The sequence below is a fragment of the Eptesicus fuscus genome, chromosome 17 (assembly GCF_027574615.1).
Source record: "Eptesicus fuscus isolate TK198812 chromosome 17, DD_ASM_mEF_20220401, whole genome shotgun sequence".
Taxonomy (NCBI): domain Eukaryota; kingdom Metazoa; phylum Chordata; class Mammalia; order Chiroptera; family Vespertilionidae; genus Eptesicus; species Eptesicus fuscus.
The window spans coordinates 52225964-52247958 of NC_072489.1; the positions used below are offsets into that span (position 1 = coordinate 52225964).

The 21995-nt window shown below is 56.2% G+C and overlaps 2 protein-coding genes across 2 annotated transcripts in view; one reads left to right on the forward strand and one right to left on the reverse strand.

Moving 5' to 3' along the window:
• Positions 1-8202, forward strand: part of VWA2 (von Willebrand factor A domain containing 2) — a 32872-nt gene extending 24670 nt beyond the window's left edge. Inside the window, exons 9-13 of the mRNA XM_054728806.1 lie at positions 45-100; positions 1146-1253; positions 3392-3961; positions 6366-6917; positions 8030-8202. Of these exons, the coding sequence (XP_054584781.1) occupies positions 45-100; positions 1146-1253; positions 3392-3961; positions 6366-6917; positions 8030-8202 (1459 nt within the window). The remainder of the gene's footprint in view (positions 1-44; positions 101-1145; positions 1254-3391; positions 3962-6365; positions 6918-8029) is intronic.
• A 4600-nt stretch (positions 8203-12802) lies between these two features.
• AFAP1L2 (actin filament associated protein 1 like 2) overlaps positions 12803-21995 on the reverse strand; it is an 84313-nt gene continuing 75120 nt past the window's right edge. Inside the window, exons 9-19 of the mRNA XM_054729137.1 lie at positions 21558-21642; positions 20951-21055; positions 18366-18577; positions 17459-17604; positions 16615-16726; positions 15746-15985; positions 15487-15661; positions 15037-15192; positions 14007-14200; positions 13764-13886; positions 12803-12894 (exon numbers count right to left, since the gene is read on the reverse strand). Of these exons, the coding sequence (XP_054585112.1) occupies positions 12868-12894; positions 13764-13886; positions 14007-14200; positions 15037-15192; positions 15487-15661; positions 15746-15985; positions 16615-16726; positions 17459-17604; positions 18366-18577; positions 20951-21055; positions 21558-21642 (1575 nt within the window). The 3' untranslated portion in view covers positions 12803-12867. The remainder of the gene's footprint in view (positions 12895-13763; positions 13887-14006; positions 14201-15036; positions 15193-15486; positions 15662-15745; positions 15986-16614; positions 16727-17458; positions 17605-18365; positions 18578-20950; positions 21056-21557; positions 21643-21995) is intronic.

Below are 21995 nucleotides of genomic sequence, written 5' to 3' on the forward strand. Positions count from 1 at the left end.
CTGTTAACCCTGTGATCTCTACTGTCCGTGTCCTTGGATTGCAGCTGGAAGAGAGTGTTCTTAACCCACCCCGCCACCTGCTACAGGACCACCTGCCCAGGTACCGTCCGCCTCTTGGATTCTCCTGCTCGGCCTGGGCCCCGGGACGAGGCTGGTGTCTTACCTGTTGTGGGCTGTTGGCTTCGTGTCAGGCTCTGTCCTAAGATTTCCCATGGATGAGTTCATGCAATCCCCACCGGGCCAGTTCCGGCGTCACCTTTTCCGATGAGGATACTGGAGCTTAGAGGGGCTGTGAAGGTGCCTGAATGAGCGGAGGAGGCACTTTCCTTAACTCCAGGGTCCAAAGGCTCACTGTGTGGCTGTGCAGCCTGCAGAGGCTGCTAACAACCCATGTCGAACGTAAGAAACAGCACCATCCCCCCTGCAGCGTTCCCCATCTTGAAACACCCACGCTGCCGGCTTCATGGTGCCGAGACCTTCGCCCCCATCAAGCTCAGGTCTACCACCAGTTCATCACCGAGACCCCCGGAGCTCCCCTGGCCCCCTCGCAGCTGGGGGTTGTTCTGGCCTCTTGTGTTAGTTCTCTGCGGCTTAAACAACAGAAATGCATTTTCTCACAGTTCTGGAGGCTGCGAGTCCAAGGTCAAGGTGTCAGCCAGTTCGGTTTCTTCTCCGCCCTCTCTGCTTGGCTTCTATAGATGGTCCTTTTCTCACTGTGGCCTCACACGGCCTTTGCTTCATGCACGGCCCTTCCTAGTGTCTCTTCCTCTAAGGACACCATTCGTATTGGCTTAGGACCCACCCTATGACCTCATTTAGTCTTAATTTCCTCTTTAAAAGGCCTATCTCCAAATACAGTCACATGCAGAGGTATTGAGGGTTGGGACTTCTACATATGAATGGGGGGGAGGGGGTGTTCATTTAATTCCAGCTGAGTTCCATTGTCATGACCCCATGTGAGCATGTAATTCACACAGGGCCTCACCAAGCTCACCATCACACCCAGCCCCTCCTCTGCGCACCCCACTTTCTTTCCCCTCTTTGCTGTAGGTGATGCAGCTAGTTTCCTGGTGGTTCCCAGGGAGGTGGGGCAGGGTGGCCTGTGGGCCGATGTGCTAGGCCGTTCATGGGCATCTCTCCGACAGGCCCCTGTGACTCGCAGCCTTGCCAGAATGGGGGCACGTGTGTTCCAGAAGGACTGGACAGGTACCACTGCCTGTGCCCGCCGACCTTCAGAGAGGAGGCTAACTGTGGTACGTACGCACGGGACCTTCAACATGGACCGTTGGGGAGGGGTGCCGCCCCGGGTCCCCTGGCTCACCCCTCACCCCTCAGCCCTGGAGCTACTAGGAGGAAACTGGCCCTTGAGTTTAGAGCCACCCACTTACCAAGGGCCCCGTGCTGCGGGGTCTCACGGGATGCGGCCCCTGAGTCTCCGTGAATGAAGCTCTGGGTGGGACAGGGCTCCTGGCTTGTTAGCTTCCGAATGGTCACTCACTGCTGGACATCTGAGCGTCGCTGAGCCCAGCTGCAGGCGGGAGCCAGGCCAGCTCGGACCCGGTGCTGGGCGGAGCCTCTTCTTTAGGAAGAGGAGCCTCAACCCTCTTTGTGTGTGTGTGTGTGTGTGTGTGTGTCTGTGTGTCTGTGTATGTCTGTGTGTGTGTGTCTGTGTGTCTGTGTGTCTGTGTGTGTGTCTGTGTGTGTGTGTATCTGTGTGTGTCTGTGTGTGTGTGTGTGTCTCTGTGTGTGTGTGTGTGTGTGTGTCTGTGTGTGTGTGTGTGTGTCTCTGTGTGTGTCTCTGTGTGTTTGTGTGTGTCTCTGTGTGTGTGTCTCTGTGTGTCTCTGTGTGTGTGTCTCTGTGTGTGTCTGTATGTATGTCTGTGTGTGTGTGTGTGTGTGTGTGTGTGTGTGTCTCTGTGTGTGTCTCTGTGTGTCTGTGTGTCTATGTGTGTGTGTCTGTGTGTATCTGTGTGTCTCTGTGTGTGTGTGTGTGTGTGTCTGTGTGTATCTGTGTGTGTGTGTCTGTGTATATCTGTGTGTGTGTGTGTGTCTATGTGTATCTGTGTGTGTGTCTCTGTGTGTGTCTCTGTGTGTGTCTGTGTGTGTTGTGTGTCTATGTGTGTGTGTGTCTGTGTGTATCTGTGTCTGTGTGTGTGTGTCTGTGTGTGTGTGTGTGTCTGTGTGTGTGTCTCTGTGTGTCTGTCTGTCTGTGTGTGTCTGTGTGTGTGTGTCTGTGTGTGTGTCTGTGTGTGTCTGTGTGTGTCTGTGTGTGTGTCTGTGTGTGTGTCTCTGTGTGTGTGTGTATGTGTGTGTGTATGTGTGTCTGTGTGTGTTTGTGTGTGTGTGTGTCTGTGTCTGTGTGTGTGTGTGTGTCTGTGTGTGTGTGTGTGTGTGTGTCTGTGTGTGTGTATGTGTGTGTGTCTGTGTGTGTGTGTTTCCTTTGTGGTTTTAAAGGTATGAAATAGAGACTCTAATAGGCTGCACCTCCTAGGGCTGTTGGGAGCTTGGAATCAGATTATGTACAGGATGGAGCAGAAGTAGGTTTATAGTTGTTCGTGTGGAAAAGTAATGCAATAATTAGTACATCACCGTGTAAGAATGAATGTGTGTTTTGTGCACTCACCACTTTTGCCCCTCCCTGTATGTTAAGTGCTGAGCACTAGTAGGGGCTTATTTAATGACTTTTACAAAAATGTCGTGCTGGGTCCATTGGAGATTTACATGGAAGACCCTCTACCTCACAAGCCCCACAAAAGGCAGTTCCAGAAGGACCGTAGATCTGAGTGTCAAAGGCCAAGCCGAGAGCCGTCTGTTTTCACAGAGGAAGGAGCGTAGCTGCAGGATTTCTCAAACAGGACACAAGAGGCACTGTGTGTGTGTCTGTGTGTGTGTCTCTGGGGGTGGGGGCTGGGAGAGGGGAGGGTTATAGACTAGGTTGCATGTCAATTTTTAACAATATATATTCTTATTGATTTTGGAGAGGGAGGGAGAGGGAGAGAGCAACACCAATGATGAGAATCATTCATCAGCTGCCTCCTGCATGCCCCCTACTGGGGATCGAGCCCACAACCTGGGCATGTGCCCTGACTGGGAATCGAACCGTGACCTCTTAGTTCATGGGTCGATGCTCAACCACTGAGCCACTCCGGTTGGGCTACGTGTTGAATTTTAAGTAGTGGTTAGGGGTGGAGACCCTTAGCAAGAGCCAGGAGGGAGAGCTCTGTGATGTGCAGTGGTCTCAGCCCCTGCAGCCTCAGTTTCTCCACCCTGTCTCCCTCCACTTGTCCCCCGCCCCCCGGGAGAGAGGTTTCGGCTGTCTGGTGTGGTGCTTGGGCATCTCGGGTGGGACGGTGACCCCCACACGGCCTGACGGCTGCTGTGATGTTGGCAGCCCCGACGCTGAGCCTGGCGTGCAGAATCGACGTCCTCTTCCTGCTGGCCAGCTCGGCGGGCACCACGCTGGAGGGCTTCCTGCGGGCCAAGGCCTTTGTGCAGCGGTTTGCCCAGGCGTCCCTGAACGAGGACTCTCGGGCCCGCGTGGGTGTGGCCCGGTACAGCAGGGAGCTGGAGGTGGCAGTGCCCGTGGGCGAGTACCTGGACGTGCCCGACCTGGTCCGGAGCCTCGATGCCATCCCCTTCGGCGGAGGCGCCACGCTGACGGGCAGGGCCCTGCGGCAGGCGGCGGAGCGCGGCTTTGGGAGCGCCAGGACCGGCCTGGACCGGCCCCGCAGGGTGGTGGTGCTGCTCACCGAGTCGCGCTCCGAGGACGAGGTGGCCGGCCCCGCGCGCCACGCGAGGGCCCGGGAGCTGCTCCTGCTGGGCCTGGGCCGCGAGGCCGTGCGGGCAGAGCTGGAGGAGATCACGGGCAGCCCGGAGCACGTCATGGTCTACGCCGACCGGCAGGACCTGTTCAACCAAATCCCGGCGCTGCAGGGGAAGCTGTGCAGCCGGCCGCGGCCAGGTGAGATCCAGGGGCCTGTGCCCGGAGCAGCCTCGGCCGGACCCAGGGCCGGTGGCCAGTGGCGGCCCTTCCTTCTGTTGCTCCCACTGAACCAAGGCCTGTGTGTAGGGGCTGGGACCACTTTCAATAACGTGGGACCAATAATAGCACCTCCTGGTGGGCTTTTGTGAGGTTTAAGTAAGACAAGCATGTGCACAGAGTACGCACGCAGAGCATCGCGGGTGTTGCTATTTATTAATACTCATTTATTACTGTTGTTAACGTGGAGCTCCGATCTCCTGAGATGCTGTGGAGGGGCAGCTCTCCAGCTTCCTTGATGAGAGCCCACAGTACATTCCCACTACGTACAAGCACGCACGTGCGCACGCATGCACAACTGGAACAGGCATTTTATGGAGCGACGCTTGCCCTAGCTACCTGAAGAATGTTCTAGTATTTCCTGTCGAGTTGCATAACCCACTCAGTGGATTTTGTGACCCACCAGTGGGTGTGCTCTGGAGCAGCGGTCGCCAACCAGTGGACCACCGGTGGTCCGTGAGGTCCTAAAGGTTGGTGACCGCTGCTCTGGAGAACACTGCCCCCCGCTGGAGTAGACATTCCCATCGGAGGACAGGGCCTTGGCCCGTGGGGAGGTGCAGTAGCTGAAACACATCCTTGATGTCCCCCTCCCCCCGCCCCAGTTGCTGCCCAGGGGTGGGGTGTGGGAAGCTGCATGTTCAGCTCTCAGCCCAGATGCCACGCACCAGAGGTGAGCCTTCCTTCTCGCCCACTCCCACCGTGCCCTTCCCGTCTAGTCTCCCACGGCAGCCAGAGTGGGTTTTTAGAAGATGGTTTGAGATTTACAGAAGACCTGTGACCGCGGTAGAGTTCTCACATACTGCACGCCCCGTGTCCGTCTGTACGGTGCTAACGAGGTGCATTGGTCACAGGCCATGAGCCAGTGTTGCTTACGAGAGCCTACACATGGTTCAGATTCCCTAGTTTTAACCCGGTCTCTTTTCCTGTCCCAAGGATTCTGCCCAGGGCACCACGTTACACTCAGCCATCGCCTTCCTACGCTCCTCTTGGCCGGGACCTTGGTTTCTCAGACCTTCCTTGAGCCACAGTGGTTTTTCAAACCCAGTACATCAACGCCTCTCACTCTGTACTTAAACCTTTCCAGGGGTTTCCCTCTGCATTTGGAATGAAACCCAAATGCTTGCTGGTTCCCGAGAGCTCCCTGTGGTCCGGTCCCGATGGACCTCTCTGCAGCTCCTGCATGGGGTGGGGAGCCCCTTAGAAACACCCCCTCCACCCCTCCAGCTGGGACTGACTCCTGCAGTTCTTAGCTAACTCCTCAGAGAAGACCTGGCCACTTCTCTCAGTTTACTAATGTTGCTCCTGCTTTTCCCTCACGGCTGCCCCTAGAACTTGTAATTCATACTGAATTCACGTCTGTCTCCCCATAGACTGTCAGCCCATCAGTGGCAGGCATCGGCCCATTTTACCCACCGGTACAATCAGAACCTTGTATACACTGAGTGGCCAGATTATTATGATCTGTGAACACATAATAATCTGGCCACTCAGTGTATATCCTATATAATAAAAGGCTAATATGCAAATTGTCCCCTCAACCAGGAGTTCGACCAGCAGGCAGGCCGACCAACTGTCCATGTCCCCTCCCTGGCCAGGGTGGCCGGACCCCACCCATGCACGAATTCATGCACCGGGCTTCTAATATACACACACACACACACATGTATATGTATATGAATATGTATATGTATATGTATGCACGTGTGTGTGTGTATGTATATATATATATATATATATATATATATATATATATATACTGAGTGGCCAGGTTATTATGCATTCAGAGATCATAATAATCTGGCCACTCAGTGTATAGTGCGTGGCTCATGGAGGGTGCTCGGTAACGGGATGGATGAGGGTGCAGTGAAGTTGCTGCCACAAAGGGTCCCCAGAGCTCAGTGGCGTACACAGGAGAGATGTTTATTTCTCTCGTAACCATTCCAGGGTGAGCAGCCTGAGCCAGCAAGGTGGCTTGGCAGCCTTGTGGTTCTGCCTCCAGGCCCCAGGTCACTGTTTCTCGGCATGAAGAGGGGAGGGGAAGGCGAGCAGCTTCCTTCTGAGGGTATCACTTGGAAATGGCACAGTGACTTCCAACCATATCCCATCAGCTAGCACTTAGACACCACCACACGGAGCTGCCAGGGATGGGTCTAGCCAGGCGCTCCTATGAGCTGCTGCTATTCTAACAGAGGGTGGGGGTGGGGGGCGGCGCCTGCCGTGGACAGACGGCAGACTGGCTGTCCCCACCGAGTTGGCCCGGTCCCGCCCGAGGGGGGCCCCGCCTGGCACAGCCTGCCCCCTGAGGCCCACGCTGCTTCCTCCGCAGGCTGCCGGGCACAGTCGCTGGACCTGGTCTTCATGCTGGACGCCTCGGCCTCCGTGGGGCCCGAGAATTTCGCCCGGATGCAGAGCTTCGTGAGGAGCTGCACCCTCCAGTTCAACGTGAACCCCGACGTGACACAGATCGGCCTGGTGGTGTACGGCAGCCGGGTCCAGACGGCCTTCGGGCTGGACAGCCACGTCGCCCGCCCCGCGGTGCTGCGGGCCACCAGCCAGGCCCCCTACCTGGGCGGGGCGGGCTCCGCCGGCACAGCCTTGCTGCACATCCACGACAGGGTGATGACGGTCCAGACGGGCGCCCGGCCTGGGGTCCCCAAGGCGGTGGTGGTGCTCACCGGGGGCCGAGGGGTGGAGGACGCCGCCGTCCCCGCCCAGAAGCTGAGGGACAACGGCGTCTCGGTCTTGGTGGTGGGCGTGGGGCCCGTGCTGAGCGAGGCCCTGCGGAGGCTGGCGGGCCCCCGGGACGCCCTGATCCACGTGGCGGCCTACACTGACCTGAGGTTCCACCGGGACGCGCTCATCCAGTGGCTCTGTGAAGGTGAGGGGGCGAATCCGCGCCGTGCAGCGCTGCCTCCAAGGGGTGGCACCTCGGCCTGACCCTCCAGGCGCATCTTCCAAGGATCGCGGCTCCCCCTGGCCTCTGGGCGCTTCCCACGTGCCGGGTTCCGTGCTAAGTCCCGTGGTAGGCACACCTTCCTCTTTTGATATTCAGGGTACAGAAAGTTTAACAGATACCCCACCCCAAACCTGAGAGTATATACATGCCATTTTTAAAAATATATTTTTTTGATTTTTTTTTTTTTTACAGAGAGGAAGGGAGAGGGGTAGAGAGTTAGAAATATCGATGAGAGAGAAATATCGATCAGCTGCCTCTTGCACACCCCCTACTGGGGATTGCCCGCAACCAAGGTACATGCCCCCGACGGGAATCAAACCTGGGACCTGTCAGTCCGCAGGCCGACGCTCTATCCACTGAGCCAGACCGGTCAGGGCTATACATGCCATTTAAACAGAAGACGTCGCTAGACCCACAGATCCCCCAAGGTTGGCACTGACCTGGGTTGTGAATGCTATAGCGAGGGGCCAACCCAGCCAGGCCAGCCTGACTCAAAGGCTTCCTTTTGCCAGTGACATCCTTCCCGCCTTTTTTTAAATTTACTGATTGATTTTTAGAGAGAGAGAGGAAGGGAGAGGGACAGAGAGAAACATCATTGATTGGCTGCCTCCTGCATGCCCCATACTGGGGATAGAGCCCGCAACCCGGGCATGTGCCCTGCGCAGGAATCGAACCAGTGACCTCTGGGTTCATGGGTTGACGCTTAACCACTGAGCCACCCTGACCAGGCCATCCCTCCCGCGTTTTTAAAAGTATGTGGCCGTTGTAAGAATAGTAAGCGGTGCTAGGAGCCTCGCACATCCTAGAAAAAGTCTCCCTACGCATGTGGGAGGGCTGGGTGGAGGTTGGTCTCTGGCCTAGCCAAGCAGGGGGAGCACCCACCATGTGCTACCCTGTGGCTTCAAGGCCCGCATCAGCGCCAAGGCCTGTGAGACACGACCCGAGTGGCCTCGCAGCAGTTCTGGGGTTCCTCAGCGGAGGGGGTCTTCGGGGCTGACCCGGGCTGGGCCTCCTGGCCACATTCTTTCTTGTAGAAGCCAGTCGGCCCGTCGACCTCTGCAAACCCAGCCCGTGCATGCACGAGGGCACCTGCGTCCTGCGGAACGGGAGTTACCTCTGCGCGTGCCGAGACGGCTGGGAGGGCCCCCACTGTGAGAGCCGTGAGTGGCCCGTGCTCCGCGTGGGTGAGCTGGGGGTGGTATTCTGAGACCGGCCGAGCCCTGGGAGCTCTGTTGAAGGCAGGCTCAAGGGCGTTGGCTCCGAGGAAGGAATCCTAGCGTCGTTGGTTCATTCGTGCAAGAAGCAAGTAGCCGGGGCCTCCTGCGTCCCCGGCATCGTTCTGGGTGGGGGAACGTGGACAGTGAGAATGTCTGCCCTTGTGGGAGCGTCCATGCGCGGGGGGAGACAGACAGGAAATAAGCACAGCATCTCGTATCCCAGCTGGTGCTCAGCACACTGGAGCAAAGTCATGGGCCTGGGAGGGAGGCCTCGGTCAGGAGCCCCGTGGATCCGGAGTGACTGGGAGACGAGGACGTGGGCCCCGATGCAGGAAGGTGGGTGGATGCGGTGGAAGCTGGTGGGAGTTCCTTTTTTTTTTTTTTTAAATATATTTTTATTTTTACAGAGAGGAAGAGAGAGGGATAGAGAGTTAGAAACATCGATGAGAGAGAAACATCAATCAGCTGCCTCCTGCACACCCCCTACTGGGGATGTGCCCACAACCAAGGTACATGCCCTTGACTGGAATCGAACCTGGGACCCTTCAGTCCGTAGGCCGACACGCTATCCACTGAGCCAAACCGGTTAGGGCTGGGAGTTCTTTTTTGAGCGTTTCTATTTGCTCAGTGACGTGGGAGGAATCAGCTGAGCGTGAGGATGGAGAGGAGGAGGTGCAGGAGGTTGGCGGAGAGAGAAGTAACCATCTAAGAGAGAGGGGACCAGACTAAGGTCCTAGAGGAGGGCCCACCTGGGGCTCCTGTTATGATTTTAGTTAGAACCAGAGGCGGTTCCCCTTGGAGCCTGGGGGGTCTCGGCCACGGGCAGAGGTGGGCTTCCCAAGGCGGGCAGTGAATCTGAAGGGCCCGCAGATAAGGCCTTTGGTCTGGCATCTTCTGCTTGTTCTTAACCCACCACCAAGACATGCAGGGGGCCCACACGGCTGCTGGCAGGGTGAGGACGGACACTCACGTCCTCACGGTTCGCTTCTTCCCAGGGGCCTTGCGAGGAGATGCCCTCAAGGCAGGAGGGCAGCCGCCCAGCCCGTCCCAGCAACTCCGGAGGCCTGGGCACCCTGGACGCTGAAAGGGCGCCTGCCCTCGGCGGAGCATCCTCTCGGGAGTCCTCTGAGCGCCTGCCTCCAGCTCTGTCCGGAGCCCGCCTGCCCGCTTTCCTCGCCCCGGGAGCAGAGATGTCCCAGCTGCAGACAGTGCTGTTTAGGGACGCGGTCGCAGCTGATTTCACTCGCTAATGATGGTGTTGGAAACTCTTGACGTGTAAGTAAATATTTCCTTTCTAGTTGTGCCCTGTTAGCTTGTCATCTGTCCCTTCCCCCCGAGGGGGAACAAAGGGGCCTGGAGACTTCCGATGGCCCGTGGGCAGCTCACGTGGCCCCCAGCCAATGTTGGGACAGCGATGCCCCAAAGGAGGCAGAGACTAGCGTGTCCTTGGGACCACCGAAGCGATGGCATTTCGAGATGGAGAAAGTGCAGGACTTCTTCTTTCCCTAAAGACGTCCTAGATGCGTTGATGGTTTTTGCTTGAAAAGGGGCTTGCGCGGCGTTTGTGACCTCTGGAGACTGGCTCTGTGTGGGGGGAGAGACGGGGAAAAGGCCCAGATTGGACCGTGACGGACTAACCAGCTTGTTTGGCTCCGGGGGGCGGGGCTGAGTGTGCAAACAGCCCTGGTTCTGGGGGGGCCACATTCTCCTTTAGAGTTTATTTAGGGGGGGGTGTTAATTGTGGGGTGTTTACTGAGTGCTTTTCTTACTGTCCTTTTAGAGGGGGTGCCAAGAGCAATGGAATTCTGAAACTCCACAAATAGAGAATAAAGAAACTTAGAACGGTTTTGCTTTGCCCTGTGTAGTTTTTAAAGGATTTCAAGAAATGAGGTGGGTTCTTCACAGGAGTGTTTGCATCGTTATGGCACAGAGGCGTGCGCTGGGGCATTTTCCGGTAAACCCGGCACTTCCTCACCCCGGCCTGTTTAGTCACCAGTTCCTCCCGTCGGTTGTGGTTGTGTTGTTTCGAGTTCAGTTTTCAGGGGAAACTGTTGCCGAGCCCTCGCCTCCGTCCAGACTCTTGATGGGAGCTTTTCTCTTTACTGTGGATAAAGCAATGCCTTCTATGCAAAGGGCCACAGCTACCTCGACTTAAACACCACTGAGCTTCCTGGTTACCGCCACGGCGCTGTCAGACGATAGAAATAAAAAGCCTGGGGTGCTGAGGCTATCGTGACAGTCGTTTGTGTTCAAGGATATTTTCATCCCAGTCATTACGCTGGCCTTGGCGGAAGGTGACAATCAGAGCAAGGCCACAGGTCTACCGAGCAGGGGCCGATGCTGGAGAACTTACAAGAATCTGTTGTCTTGAAAATTCACAGCAGTTTCGTCACTTTACAGCAGGGGTCCTCAAACTTTTTAAACAGGGGGCCAGTTCACTGTCCCTCAGACCGTTGGAGGGCCGGACTATAGTTTAAAAAAAACTATGAACAAATTCCTATGCACACTGCACATATCTTATTTTGAAGTAAAAAAACAAAACGGCAAAAACACCCGCATGTGGCCCGCGGGCCATAGTTTGAGGACGCCTGCTTTAGAGTATGGGTTCTTTGTCTGGTTCAAGGCTATTGGGATGTCCCATTTGAGTTGCTTAGACTCTAAAAAAGCCCCATAAAATTGTGGGTTACATATTAAAGGCGTCACTGCTTCTAGTTTTAGGTCCCAGCAGCAATGGAGGGCATGCCTTTCTTACTGCCTGACCGGCCAAGCCTTTTATGTTCTTGTAAAAATCGAAGCATTGCAGTAAGCCATAAATCTTCCATGTTCTCTGAATGATCCTCATTCCGGCCAACTTACCCAAACACATTTGTTCTAGTAGTTAGTTCACGGATGCTCTTTGCTTTTCTAGAAAAATGTCATTTACAAAATAATGACAGTTTTGTCTCTTCCTTTGGGAGTTTTATATTGATTTTTCTTGTCATTTTGCATTATCTGGAACCTGCAGAAGCATGTTTTTAAAAGGTAGTGGCCACGGCACGTATCTGCTTCTTTTTCACCATTAGATACTATTTTTGTGGGTAGGAATGCTTTTATTCCTAGATTACAGAGAACTGTTTAGGAGTGTTGAGATTTGTGATATGCTTTTCTGCTTCCTTCGAGATGTTTTTTTCCCCCCATATTTCATCTGTACATACAATAACTTACCTATCAGTGTATTTTCAGTGGTTCTGAATCAACGCTATCTGGTCATTGATGTGCTTATTTTAAAGATGACAAAGCCAAACCCTGGCAACCTGAGGCAATATTAAAGGCAGAACTAGAAGGAGAACCTGAAGTACACATACTGCAAGGTTTTCTTGAATCACAAGAAAATGCTATGAATGGAGGAGTATTTTCCATTGTATACCGTTAGCATAGCTCTGAAACCAAAAAATCCAACACATCCCGGCAAAAGAAAAACCAAATCTTATTTTTGGACACACATGAAAAAGGTCCTGCATAAAAAGACTGGCAAATTTTGTTATTTGTAAAATAAGCACATTTATGCTAGGAACTTCCTTCATTTACTCCTTAGGCAACTCTCTAAGTACCGGTTTCTTTCCCCGAAGAATGATTTAGGAATGTGTTTAACTTCCAGAAGTAGTCAGTTCCTGCAGATGTTTCTAGTGAATTTGGCACGTGGTTAATCATACTCTGAAAACCCTTTCCGTTTTACATCTGTGCTCCTTGAGTCAAGGAGGCATAACATCACCTGCTAAGATGGCACCTTGTAAAGCTCTCGGTTTTACTCGCATAGTTTTGAAGTTCAGTGTGTAAATCACCCCCGTGAGGTACAAGTCCAACAGGCCCTGCCAAGTCATTCCATGAAATACAAGAAACCTCCAAAAATACAATTAACATTTTATTATTTTTTTAGAAAAATCTAACTCACCACTTGGCAAAGGGCCGCCAAGTGTTTATGACAAAGGAAATAAATGCCCTGGGGTTAGAAAGAACTTCAGTTCTGAGAACCCCCGGAAGTGAGGCGGAGATGACGGATGAAATGTTTCAACCTGCGTTAGCTAACAATGCCATCGGAGGAAAAGACGGGGGCCCACCCCAAACTCACCCCTTTCACCTTGGAAGGGGCCCGGACATTAAGCACAATTTAAAAAACCGGGACTACGGAGCATTATATTAAATAACTCTTAACAATGGCCACAGGACGGACTCTGTAAACACAAAGGAATCTCTCTTTTCTACGGTAATGTCGAAAATCAGTTAAATCTCAAAAGACACTTCACTGTTCTAAATTACAGGATTTGAAACATTTTTTAAAAAATATCATACAGCGTCACTTTAAAAAAAGTCCTTAATTGAGTGGGGACAGTGCCTCCGCTTGGTCCCAAATATTTCCTGCCCCGTTACCGTGTCGTCGATGGTATCGGCTGCTGCTGAAGTCACAGCGCTCTCTCTGGTCCTGCTAGTTCCTGCCTCTGCAGAGGGCCCGCGCCTCCTCTCGGCCGGAGCTCCCCGTTCGCGGCGCCCCGTCCTTGTTTCTCCTCTTAAACAGACTCACCCGCTCACAGAGTCGCTGCTTTAAGGACGGCCTGGACGAAGCGGGGTTGTCGCCAGGGTCCACGTGCACAGGAGAGGCTTGCCACGACGCTTGTGTCCTAACTGGTCCCTTTCTTCTCCCATTCCTAGGGCGCCATTCAAATACCAGCACCCCCAAAACAGAGGCAAGTTAGCTGTGCTCTGTGGCCACCCCACCCCCCGCCCCTGTGCACAGACACAGTTAGGAATAGAGGCAGCAGCTGCGTTTCAAACCCGGTGCGTGCGTCCCTCACTGTGCGGGCACCTCCTTAAGGGATGTTTGAGGCTGTGGCATGGTAAGGGGTCTGTGGTGTCTGTATGCATGCAGTAGTCATGGGTGCAGGTGCCGCGGAGTTTGCCGAATGCACGGGCAACTCTGGGCACGTCTGCCCTGGACACGAGGGAAGGACTAACACACTTGTGTCTGGCCATCAGGGGAAAGCCCAGGATGAGCCGACACCCACCCGAGCCTTTGACACCTGGTGGCTGGAGTCGTTAGCCCAGTGGTCGGCAAACTCATTAGTCAACAGAGCCAGATATCAACAGCACAACGATTGAAATTTCTTCTGAGAGCCAAATTTTTTAAACTTAAACTTCTTCTAACGCCACTTCTTCAAAATAGACTCAGCCAGGCCGTGGTATTTTGTGGAAGAGCCACACTCAAGGGGCCAAAGAGCCGCATGTGGCTCGAGAGCCGCAGTTTGCCGACCACGGCTTTAGGCAAATCACATCACCCGTCTGAATCTGCTGCTTAAGCTGCCACGGCCGCGGTCCTTTAGAATCCCTGGCTTTTTGATTTGAAAACTGTCCACTTGCGGTCTGTCTCCCTAGACTCTATGGCTAATCGGGGGGTTCCAGGCTCTGACTGTCCTCGCGCTGATGGATAAGGCCCGTCCTGGGAGGTCAGTGCCCCAGGCTGAGCCCAGGTCTAGCGAAGCCCCCGGGGCCCTGGAGGGGGCCGGGAGTGACCGCTTACCTTGGCTTTCTGGAGGACGGTGCCTTTGCCTGTGACCATGACGGAAAGAGGTCTATTCTTGAGCGCCGTGGCAGAGTTGACTGGGGTACAGTCTGGGGCAGGGGTGGGGGCGGCGGCTTTGGGCTGTGGTGACAAAAGAGTGACGCCTGAGCCGGGGGAAGGGGGGGGGATGGAGACCTGAGCCCCCCACCGCTCATCCCCACCCCAGTCCAGGAGGCCCTGCCAGCAGCTCCTGCCACTCACTCGGGGGCTCACGGTCTCCAGGTGGGAGGTGTCCACGGTGGTGCCCAGCGTCACGGGCCCGGCCTCGGCCTTCTTCAGGTTGTCCTTCACCTCCACGATGTTGAGCTCGAGGTCCACGCGCCTCCTCTCCTCCACCCTGCACTCCTCGTCGATCTCCTTCAGCTTCTGCTCCAGGCTGGCCAGCGCCCCCTTGTCTGGAATGGGAATGAGGCCGGGTGCAGGGAGCAGCGTTTCAGCCAGGACCGGGGCAGGTCCTTTAAAGGGCAGGTTGCTAGGAAACGGGTGAGATGAGGATGATCTGGAAAAGAATCTAGAGCAGTGGTTCTCAACCTTTCTAATGCCGCGACCCTTAAATACAGTTCCTCATGTTGTGGTGACCCCCTACCATAAAATTATTTTCGTTGCTACTTCATAACTAATTTTGCTACTGTTAATGAATCGTAATGTCACAATTCACAGGTTGAGAACCGCTAGCAGGGTCGCCTAAGACCATCGGAAAACAGATATTTACATTACGATTCATAACAGTAGCAAAATTACAGTTATGAAGTAGCAACGAAAATAATTTTATGGTTGGGGGTCACCACAACATGAGGAACTGTATTAAAGGGTCTCGGCATTAGAAAGGTTGAGAACCACTGATCTAGAGGGATGCAGATTTCTTTGCAAGTGTCCTAAGTCTTTGAAGACTGGAAATTAAGGATGATGCAGGATGCGTATGGTTAGTGCAAGAACGATGACATGGGATCTCTGGAAAAGGCAATGCATGGAAAGATGGACCTGGGTGTATACATTTGATTTAAGTGAAAAAAAAAATGTTTAAGGATGTCTTCTTTGAGCTAGCTTTTAGAACTGCCTCCTGGTCCTATTGACAATGGGTCAGAGGTCTCTCTGCACAGGACAGTGACCTTTCAGGTAGGATGGTGGGGGGGTTAACATGCCCCTGTGGCAGGGCTGTAGGCCAGGTGCCCAGGTCCAGGCTCGCCCCGCGGGAAGCCCCAGCCTCCACGCGCCCTGCCAGGCCCCTCACCTGTGCATTTCGACAGGGTCTCCCTCAGCTCCCGTTTCTCCTTCCGGAGCTGAGCCAGGTGCCCCCGGATTTCTTCCTTCTTCTTCTCCAGCCTCTCCTTCTCCTCCGTGTACCGCTTCACCTCAGCTTCTGTCCTGTTCTTGCCAAGTTTGATCTCTACAAACCCAGAGAGGGAGCCCCGAGGTCAGCCAGGCTGGACCAGGAGGGCTATGGCCAACCCATCACACAGGCTCAGGGGAAACTGAGGCTTTGACAGGAGATCAGAGCTGGACGCCAGGCCGGCCTAGCAGGGCCGGGAAAGGAACTGGGCACCACACCTTCTCCACTGCATGGCCTGGGGCAAGTCCCTCCTCCTCGCTGACCCTCTGTGTCCTCATAGCAAAGGGAAGGGAGGGGGCTGACTCCTCTGAGCCGTTTCCAAGACACGCAACGCGTATCCAGCTCAGGTACCTGCAGAGGTCACCCTCAGCCTGTCCTTTGCAGGCGTGCTGGTCCCGGCCGGGGTGACAGCCACAGCGTCGGGGCAGCTCGATGGGAAGGAGAGTTTTTGCTGTTCGGTCTGGATTCTGACCGTCGAGATTCTGGGGGACAGCTCCCCCGGCTCCGGACTCTCCTGCTGCCCCTGCTTTTGGAGAAAGCGAGCACAACTCAGCCGGCTGAGGGGCCTGGGAAGGGAGGGCCAGCCCACCAGCTGGGGGGCAACCTGTACCTGCAACTCGGGGGTCTCTGCAGATGTAACGACGGGGGGCTCAGCTGGGGCGGGGCCCGGGTCGGCAGGGAGGGCGTCGGCTGGAGGGTCCAGGCAGGGCGGTGTGGGGGAGCATCCTCGGGCCTGGGTGCCGCCCGGACTGTGCAGGAAGGACTTGACCGGCGTGAGGTCCAGGTACATGCGGTCAGGGTCGAGCTCGCTCGGAGCATCTGTGGCCGGGGCGGCTTCCTCGGGGTCCACCTGCAGGGGAGAGGCGGGTGGCTTTCACCATCGCTTCCGCAGCCTGGGCTGGAGAGGTGGCGCCCACCCTGTCTCAGAGCTCCTGTCCCCTCCCTGTGTGGGGTGCGCAGGGACCTTCCCCCAGGGAAGCCTCTATTGAGCTGGAGTTAGAAGGTCAGGGTTCAAGCCCTGGATCAGCCACTCAAGAGGTGGGAGACCTAGAACATAGTAGGAGCTTTCCTGACCTTCTTTCCTCAGCTGTAAGCGGAGAGAGTAATGGTACCTGCCTAGCAGGTGGTTTGGGTGAAATGAGGTCAGCCTAAGGTCTGACCAGTGGAACCTCCTGCCCATGCGATGATTCCACCTTCACTGTCATCTGGACCCCAAAGGCCGATGGTGACACGGCTCCCAATCCCAGCAGCACAGCCCGTCCTAGCACTGACCAGGATGGTCCACCAGACCAGTCCCCATGCCAGGCGGACTCCCCGCCCCAGGACAAGAGACGACCTGGTTGCGCCTAGATTTCTGCCCCGGTGGCCCTGCAGGGGACTTGGAATCCACTCCTCCTATGGCCAGTGGGATTGAGGTTTGGCGGCAGGAGGACTGGACTGCCCCCCACCCCCACCCCCGGGGCCACCCCGTGTCCTTACCGTGGCCGTCAGCTCGGACATCTCCACGTCGTCATACAGCAGCTCCGGGCGATCCTGGCTGGGCAGGCCGTCGATGTAAGTGTTGGGCTCTGAGAACTTCCTCTGCATCAATCTGGAAGACACACGGCAAGACTCAGAGAGGAGGATTCAAGATGGGGGAGGAGGGTGTAAAAGCCACCAGCCTCAAAAGAATTCATAACGAGACCAGCTCCGGTCTCATGTAACACTCATTCCCTCAAGGGTAGCCCCTCCCTCTCTCTTGGGCCTTCCTATAGAACTCTGGGTCCCAGCTTCTCTTCCAGAAAAGCATCCCTTTCCTCCACTCCCTCCTCTTGACATCCTTCTGCCATCTTCTGACCCCATTTTAGGATCTCCAATAACAACAGAACCCCTTCTCATTTCACCATTTCGGAGACTTTCCCCATTTTGTACGTAAGAAAGGGGTTCCGTGTCCTGGCGGCTCCTCAGCCACCCGGCCCAGGAGCCCATGTGCTCATCTGGAAAGCAGACGCACCACCTCCGCCCTGCTCGTTCCAGGGGGCGCTGGGGACCCAGAGAGGGGTCCTCGGGAAAGCACCGAGCCAACAGCGAGGGAAGTGGAGGGAGGGTCAGGGAACATGCCGACTCGGCTGTAAGGACCTGGATGGTCTTCCCCCCAGCCAAGGTGCTGCGGCTCCTGGGGTCCGGCCCACGCCCTGACCCTCCTGCCCCTGGGTGGAACGGGGCCCACCCCAAGTTCTCGGCCACCCCCTGGTGTGACCGGCCACCAGAGGCCAATCTGGGCCTGGAGTTGGAAGCATGACTCCGAATGAAAGGGCAAAAGCAGAAGACCCGTAACACTCACAGCAGGGAGTTCCTGGCCGCACTCACAATACAGGAAACCCTGTCCGCATCCACGTAGTCGTAGGTGAACTCCTCTGGGTCCGTCTTGGAGCCCGATTCGGAGAGCAGGAGGCCGAGCCAGTGGCCCATTTCCTCGGAAGACTTGGCCTGAGGAATCAACTGGGTAATTAACTGCAGAACATCCCGTAACAGAATGTACGTTCCGTGAGCACCGGGAGCATGTCAGTCTTGGTCACATGTTACCATACTTGTTGACCGGATTGATCAGTGGTCGGCAAACTGCAGCTCTGTTGACTAATAAGTTTGCCGACCACTGGGATAGATGTATAAACTTGTCCCTGAGAAGCAACTGAGATGTGGATCTTTTAGCCACAAGAGGGCAGTATTGAAGCAAAATTTCGGATGAAGCCAGGCTAAGGGACTAGGTGAACAGAGGCGAACCGGGCAGAGTGTGCTGCTGTGTGTGTGAAGAAAGAACTCTGGCTGGGAGTTCAATGCAAGGCATTATGTCACCTTTTATTTCTGTCAGTGTGACATCACTTCAACAGGGTGGCGAGTGGGAGAAATGCCATTGTATCACCAGCCTGATGCTTGCCCACAGATAAGCCCTAACAGTCGTCATGTTTATGGACCGGGCTGCATCTGGTGCTACACAAACTACACCAAACCCACTGCGTAATCCCCAGAAGGTTCCCCCTGCGGCTCCGGGAGTTATCAATTCCCCTCCGGCCCCAAGTGCAGGAAGCAGCTCATTGTCCGCTCCTATAACACAGCCACCCTGAGGTCAGAAAGGGAATGGAAATTTTTGAAAAATGCAAACAATCTCACGCAAAGGAAACCAAAACCACCCAGGACGACACGGAGTCTCCATGGCCTGCAGCACAGAGCCGCCCCCGGGCCAGCAGTACCTCGAGCTTGGCCAGCTCCTCGCCGTTGTGGAGGATGCGGAAGGAGTACAGGTGGTCCGGGCTCGGGTCTGGGACCACCTCACAGCCCACGAGGCTCAGGGGCTGCTGGGCCACCTTGCTGCGGTTCCGGTCCTGGTAGAAGTGCAGGTGGCTGTCCCTGACGGAGCACCAGCGTGACTTCCACTGGCTGTTCACCAGCACGTTCAGGTAATCTGCGGGAGAGGCGGCGGCTGCAGGACGCTGGGGGTGGCTGCCCCCACCTCCGGGCCTCCCAGGGTCCCCACCACCCCGAGTCTCAGCTCCAAGACTCGTCAGGCAATGCCTGAGCGGCTTTCGTAACTCACAGAGGCTGTGAATCTCTGCAGTATGTTCTCCTTCCCTCCTGCATGCTAGCAGCGAGACCCTTGCAGGTCAAGCAGCACAGCTCTGCTGGCTTTTGAAAAAGGTGTGTCCAGAGGGAAGGGAGCTGCACCTGGGACTACACGAGGTGAGTATGTAGGTGTCCGGGACAGACCCCCCCCGCCCCAGCCCTCATCGCCACGGCTCTACGCGTCCAGCCTGCAGCAGCCCACCTCTGCCCCTCCGCACTCAGGCCACACGCAGGAAGCTCGCCCCCGGTGGGTCTCCTCATTGCCGTGCAAGCCCTTTGCCGCTCCAGCCTTAGCTTCCCAGCTGCCCTGCCAGCCTCGCCCTCCCTGGGTCACTCAGTCTCAGCCTGCAGAGTCCTCCTCATCCTCCCAGGTGCCCTTGGCCTCGGCCCTCCCCTCCCTGGGCCCTGCGCTCCCTGCTGTCTGCCTTCTGAACAGCTGGGTCTGGAACAGCGGTGCGCTCTGCTTCCGTGTCAGCCCCTCCAACCGGACTCCCAGCTTCTCCAGGCCAGGGACTTGCGCGTTCATCTCCAGCAGCCGGGTCTGTGCCCTGCAGCCTCCGCCAGGGAGCCCCCTTGCAGACAGCACCCAGAGGCTGCCAGGGTACACTCACGAGGCAGGCCTTGCCGATCTCAAATGGTCCCATGTGCTGGGTTCAACTTCCCAAGGAGAGGACAAGCCTTCCCCCACTCAGATTAACATGTGGGGAGCTGACACCCCGTGCCAAGCATGGCCTTGTCCCTGGGCTGCAGAGACGAGGGACTCCAGTCTGCAGACCCTTTGCACACCCCTGTGCAGGGGATTGACATCCCTCCGTGCCTCTGGCTTACGGAGTGGGTTCCTTTTCCACCCTAAGAGCTGTTCAGAACTGCAGCCAGATGAACTAGGCTTCCGCAGCAAGGTCCAAGTGCACAGCCACCTTCCCACCCACCCGGTGCCGGCCCCACCGTGGGGATCGTGAGTTTCTCAGAGCCACGTGAACACCACAACACGGTAACAAAGTGGGAGGATTTGTGCCCAGGCCCTAGGCCCCTCTGGCTCCTCTGGGCAGGCACCCCACTGGCCCCTCACAGTTCTCTGCACCGAAGCGAACTCCGGGTCAGGGGAGGCTCGAGCGCGGAAGCCAAGCGCTGGGGAGGAGGGCCCTTCCCCAGCCACAGGGGACAGGAGCAGGCTTTGCCGCTGAACAACTTCCAGCAGTAACCCCGCCACATCTCCCAAAACGACTCATGGGGACCAGGCTCCCGTGCCCAACACCGTGCCCTGAGGCCTCGGGGTGCCCTGGCAGGAGCAGCGGCAGGCTCCAAAGGTGAGGCCCCTCTGCTGCCTTCCCATGCCACCCCGGCCACCCGGCCAGCCTCAGACAGGACACAGTGGGGCTGGGACAGGGGTCCCATGAGTAAGAGGAAAGGGCCCGAAGATGGACAGGGATGGCCTTCAGGTCCCGGGAGACCTACAGCAATGAGCCCGGGTGGAACACCAGGACGCGGCTCACTCAAGATATATTCTGGGAAAGGTCTCTCTCTCTCTCTCTCCTGACCTCAGTTTCCTCAGCTGAGAAAGGGCAGGGGAGGTGACCTCTAAGAGTCTACTAGCACCCATGCACGCCCTCTGTCCCAGCGACATGGGCTTTTGCCGGCCCGGCCCCTGAATGCGTCTCACCAGGCTGCGTCTCCGTCTTGGCTCCCACCCCGGGTACCTCCGAGCCTACGTAGCTCCTGCCTGTGCGTCAGGACTCCGGTTGAGGAATCCATCTCTGTCCAGGGCGGGAAAGGTTCCTTCTGTCCCTGAGTCCTGATAGCTGCTCAGCCAGCAGGTGTGTGGTGATGGGGGCAAAGCTGTCATCTCCCTTGAGCTATAAGCTCTCAGGACTGTGTCCTCCATCCGCTTGGTTCCCTTCCCATAACACTGTGCCTGCCAAGCTCCTTAAGTATTGATCGAACGGACATGTTTTTTCAGTCCATTAGGAGGACAGCAATCCATTACCCTTCACTTCCGCAAAAGACCCAGCACGGCAGCGAGTCTTGGCGAGACATAGGCTAGACATAAAGAACTACCTGCAGTGCAGACAGACAGGAACTGGGCCACGGCTCCACCTCCCTAAGACACGTTTAAAGCGAGACCTACAACCCCAGCCTCCGCTGAGCTGCCTTCCTGGAGACGGGCTGCAGCCCAGGGGGCAAGCCCTGTGGCCCGGGAGGTGGCTGCGCTCCTTACTGGCTGTCTCCAGGGACCGCTCTGCCGGCTCCAGCGAGGTGGACTTCTTCCTGCCCAGGTTCATCAGGTGGCTCAGTCTGAGGCCCGCAGAGCACTTCTTCTTCACTGTCAAGGTGAGAGGAAAAGCCGTCAGCATCGCACACGGCTGAGCCCCGGGCCCTAGAGTAGGTGGGAGAAACAGAAGACCCTCCCCACCGATCTGCCCCTCCCTGCACACGTGTGTGCGCACATACAGACCCCTGCTCCCCAAACCAAGATCCACAGCCCAGAGCCCGGTGGCTGGAGATTCGCACACTCAAGAGGGGCACCCCAGCTTCTCTCATGGAATGCGTCAGCACCTGGGAATCTACAGACGCCATGGGCTCAAAGACCCTTAAAACAGGGTGAGCCCACAAGAGGATGAGAGAACATTCTACCCCCAGCAGGTCATGAAACGTCAATTTGGTCATCTCTCCCTTTTCCCTGGATCTGTTAGCTGCAGTACTTCCAAGCAGTTTATAAAGGGGAGGCGTGTTGGAAGCAGCTGTTAAAGCGCATTGGGGTTGAGCCACACAGCCTGGGGACCACCCCCTCCCCACCCTGGGCTGAAAGCCGTAAGCATGGGTACCATCTTTGGTCTCGGGGACCTCAGGGTGGCCATCCACAGAGCTCCCATACTCCGAGGCTGACAGGTACTTCTCAGATATATCTGCCTGGGGAAGGAAGAGAGACACGTGGGGACCCTACCTGAGAGTGGTTACCTCAGAGACCACAGTTTAAGAGAAAACAATGCTCTGAGATGTCGGCTAGGGGTCACCCTGGAGTCCAGGCCTCTGGTGAGGCATTGGCTGGGCTGCCCTCTGGGGACCTGCCCTCACCCTCCCTCCCTGCGGTCCCCTCCCCCGCCCCAGAGCACCTGTCCCTTGTTCACATGACAGTGGCCCTGGAGCCAGGGGGAGGGGGCATTACAGTGGGTGTCCCCAGCTGAAGCTGATGTCAAGCTGGGAACCACCCAGGCCAGGAGCGTGAGAAAGTGGAGAACTGACTGCTACCAACACATCGGGCT